The sequence below is a fragment of the Quercus suber genome, unplaced genomic scaffold, assembly GCF_002906115.3.
Source record: "Quercus suber isolate HL8 unplaced genomic scaffold, Cork oak 2.0 scaffold_633, whole genome shotgun sequence".
Classification (NCBI taxonomy): domain Eukaryota; kingdom Viridiplantae; phylum Streptophyta; class Magnoliopsida; order Fagales; family Fagaceae; genus Quercus; species Quercus suber.
In genome coordinates, this window is record NW_027070075.1 from 355,521 (window position 1) to 360,049 (window position 4,529).

Consider the following 4,529-nt stretch of genomic DNA (forward strand, 5'->3'; position numbering starts at 1 on the left):
TAGCTTATTTTCAAAAAACTAAAAATAGATTATTTAAAATAAAGCTGAAAAAAAAAATGGTGTAGGGCTCACAAAAAATATATAAAATAAATTTAGTTTATAGTCACTTCCTAAAATGGTGTCTAGGAAATCTTGTGAGACATTTTGACTTTGGTTTGTGGGCTAGAGATGATCTCCTTTGCTTTTGCACTTGGACTTGGAAATGAAATGGCCCATTGGGGCGCTTTTATAATAGCTCTGCGCCGATTACTAACTCTAACTTCACTATGGTAATAAATTCTCAATTATTATTCAACCTAAAATATAAAATAGCAACCGTGACGCAAATACCCAACAACTTTTCATTACATTAATTTGTATATATATATGTTATCCTCTATTTGATTACAGTAATATTTTTAAGTGAGCATGATATTATTTTTAAGTGAGCATGATCTAATGTGGGCCAACTCTTCAATTACATCAATAATTAGGAGATTTAGATCTAGATGCTTTTGTTGGAAACATAAATATATAAAATAAAAAATACAATTGAACTTACTTTATATTTTAAACAACCAAGCACATAAGTACGTAATATATATTTTTGGGATATATATATATGTGTGTAAATTCAATAAGTGGGGGATTTAAACCTAGATGATTTTGTTGGAAACATTAAAAAAAAAAAAAAAAAATACAATTGAACTTCAAGACTATATTTTAAACAATCAAGCACATAAGTAATATATATATATATATATATATATATATTTTGGGTATTAGGTTTCTTTAGAGTATTTGTTAGTGAACTTATTTTGAAAAAGTTTTGATACTAATTTTATGAGAAATATAAAAGAATGTAAAAAAAAGAAGAAGAAAGAAATTACTTTTTATGAGGAAGGAAAAAAAGTATCCTAAATGAATGCTCTTAAGCTATCTATTCTACTTCAAGAAATTGACTTAGTGGTTCCTAAGGTCTCATGGTATTCATGAGATTTTAAGTTCGAAATCTCTTATTGGCATCTTGAAGAAATTATTTCCTGTAATAACTTGGTGTGTATAAGACAAGAGACAACACATGTCCATAGAAATAGTTAGATACTGAAAAANTTTTTTTTTTTTTTTTTTTTTTTTTTTTTTTTTTTTTTTTTTTTAAATTTCCTATTACAGACTCTTCTCTCTCCTTTTTATAGCTTTGATTGAATTTTAATTTCGGTTAATACTTAGTTTTTTTTTTGGAAATAGGAAATTGAGTTTATGTCAAAACACGATCTACATGATTATGAATTTGAATATGCCTACTGATTTTTTGAGTAATAAATTATTATAAAGTCTATATTTTATTCCTTTTATTTCATTTTAATTTTGGTTAAGATAATATTGTAATAAATTTTTATTATTATGATAATCTCATTATTCCTTAAGAGATAAGAATTTTGAATAATAAATTTTAAACTTATAAAGTTTAGTTGTATATCAAATATAATATACTACAACAGAAGTTAGAAAAATATAGTTCACCTTAAAAAAAATTATTAATCAAACATACAAAATATAATGGTATGATATATTTGTATTTTGTAGAGATAAAAAGATAAAAAATACTTATAGAAATCTTTAAAAAAAATTAATATTTAAAGTAATTGTTACTTTTTATAAATTAAACCTCATCACATAATATTTATATATTCCTACACATTGCGTGGATTTGCTATTAGTTTTAATAAAAGTTATTGCATTTGAATAAAAAAATTTAAAAATAAATGTTTGCACATCAATTTACAAAGTCATTATAGTTAAATTTATAATATCCGATCATCACTTAAAAGTCTTTCAATAATTAACATAGATACATGACTCTAAAGTAAATAAGCAAATTGTGTGTTTATTTCTCAAAAATAAATAAGCAAATTGTCTTAATTTGCAGCCGCACGCCACCTGAATTCAGAGTGAAACAAAGTTTTCAAAAACAATGGAATAGCTTTCACAAAATTCAATCCACATGGATAATATAATATAGTAATGGATTTATCTGTCAACAAACCAAGAATAAAAAAACCAAGAAAGAAAGACAAAGAAAACAAAGCAACCTCTATATATAATCTAGTTATGTACTGTGGCAAAACCATGAACCCATGATCATGATGATGAACAAAACCAAACCCCATGACCTCCTTCTCCTTCTAGTGCTATCGTGCACTTGGGTGCTCACAGTTTCTGCTACCAGCGATGCCTATCCCAGCGTCTCCGACTGTGGCGTCGTAGACGAGGTCGTCGTTCCAGTACGGAGGGAAGTGTACGGAGAAGGTAAGATATTTGACATAAGCCACAGGTACAGGGAGGACATGCCGTCGTTTCAATCGGACGATGGGCTGGGCCAGTTCCTGTGGCTCCGCTTGTCCATGAAGAACGGCTCCGACGCCAACGTTTCCGAGCTCAAGTTCTCTACTCACTCCGGCACCCATGTCGACGCGCCGGGCCATATTTTCGACCACTACTATGACGCCGGCTTCGACGTCGACTCTCTCGACTTGGAAGTGCTTAACGGTAGGTCATCATCGTATTAATTAGTAGCATGGTTTTAAAAACTGATATGGTTAAGTTTGGTCTAGGTTTTTAAAACTATAGCAGTGATGAGCAGTGTTTATTACAAACTCGTTGTTTTAACTGTATAGACATTTTATTTTTTTGTAGTGGTATTTTTATGTTTTAGGTATTTTACTGTTTTAAAGTAAAAGTATCTATTCTCTCGAAATAAACGAATATTTTGGGCTAAAGTAAACTTGTAGTCGTAATTTTATTTGACAGTATCCTAGGTTTCTAAATTTTTCTAATCACACTTTTGTGTGGTATTCAAAGTTATTTTCCCCTTATGTAGAAAGTATTTGATCAATTATTATTTCTATTCATTTCTACTAGAATCATTATTTGAAATTGGTTACATCACGTGAGATGGACATGCCTGCACACTAAAATTACAACCACACATCTCTCTTTCTCTAATTCTACTGTTTGAACTAAAAATTATTAAGTTTTAGTTCAAACAGCTACTTCATGTCATGTGATTTTCAATATTCTCATATAAGATATAACTAATTTTCATAATAAATTTAATGATAAATGAATGGAAATAATTGACCAGTACCATCGAATATCAAGATAAGTACTGTGACTAGTGACAATTACTCTGAAAATTTGGATTTATAGGATAAGAGGTAATTGATCAATTAAGGACAACAAATCAGGGTTTCTGTTTCTGCACAATTTTCTGTCAAGTCTGTAGTTAGTTCTTGTTTTGCTTCCTTAAGTGCTATGGCTTGGCCTTTTATTGTCTGGAAGTGTTATGTTTCAGACGTACACTTGTATACACTTTTCATCAATAATACACTTTCTATCTTTTATCTCTAAAAAATATATATTTTATTCATTATTTTACAGTTATTGATGAATCAAGAAAATTCACCAATGAGTCGCACGATACTCCTTTCGCTTTGTATGCTAACCTGCACGAAACAAAAGAGCAAACCTATCGAAGGACACGGGTGTGGTGCCGGCCAAACACCCTCCGAAGGTTAAGTCAGAAAGTATTCTCACAACTCTAGAGTGCTAGAGAGGGGTTAATTATGCGTATCTTGGCTTGTGAGGGTATTGGGGATTTTATAGTGGCTTGAGGTTGACATCCCTTTCTTGGCGCGGAAGTCTTTTCCATATAGGACTCTCCTTGTAGAACCCTAAACGTGATGAATAAGTCTCCTCCTTATGCGGAAGATCTTTACCAAATATATAAGATTTCCGGAGTTCTACTGGCGCAAGGACTCTATTTGGGCCCTTATGAGAGTGGGTCAAAATATCCCCCATTGGGGGCTCAACAGGCCCATGGACAACTAGCCCAACATCCTTCACTCCGTCCATATCCGGCCCGTTCACATCAGGTCCGTCCAATGGAGGCTCGTGCAAATGATGGATCTGATCATCCGGGCATAAGCGGACCATACTCGATCCGTTCAGTCACATAAGACATCCCAAGATATTTTGTCCCTTTCAGTTGGCCCCTCACCCGATGGGTCCGTCAGCAATACTGAACGGACCTATGGGGTGACGGATCTAAAACTCGGTCAGGCATACAGGACGCCTATATCCGTAAATTTTCATCCGTACATTGCTGGATCAGGAGCTGATGCATTAATGTGTTGTGCCAAGTGTCATCCTGTCAATGGCTGTTGTTTTGGAACGAGGCGTCGCTTCGTCTTCCGTGCACTCCCAGTATAAATATCAGTCCTCCGCCCCTCATTTCCTCACTTGCTGCTAGAAAAGATTTGTCAGAGCGAGTCCGTCACGTCTGTCAGAGCACGATCCGTTCACTCAAGCATCCGTCGCTCGTCGCATCTTACTCCAAGCTTCTGGTGAGTTATTTTATATCCGTCCTTTCTTTTTCCTTTTGCATATATTTGTACTTCATGTGTCCGTCGTTATTTCCAACCCCGTCAGAGTCTTAGGTTTTGTCATTACATGTAGGCCATGTCTAGTGCGTCAAGTAACCAGTCGGT

At 33.5% G+C, this 4,529-nt stretch overlaps 1 protein-coding gene across 1 annotated transcript in view; it reads left to right on the forward strand.

Moving 5' to 3' along the window:
• Positions 1–2,073: 2,073 nt before the first annotated feature.
• The window catches only part of LOC112008921 (cyclase-like protein 2), a 14,841-nt gene continuing 12,385 nt past the window's right edge, over positions 2,074–4,529 (forward strand). Inside the window, exon 1 of the mRNA XM_024041290.2 lies at positions 2,074–2,529. Within this exon, the coding sequence (XP_023897058.1) occupies positions 2,118–2,529 (412 nt within the window). The 5' untranslated portion in view covers positions 2,074–2,117. The remainder of the gene's footprint in view (positions 2,530–4,529) is intronic.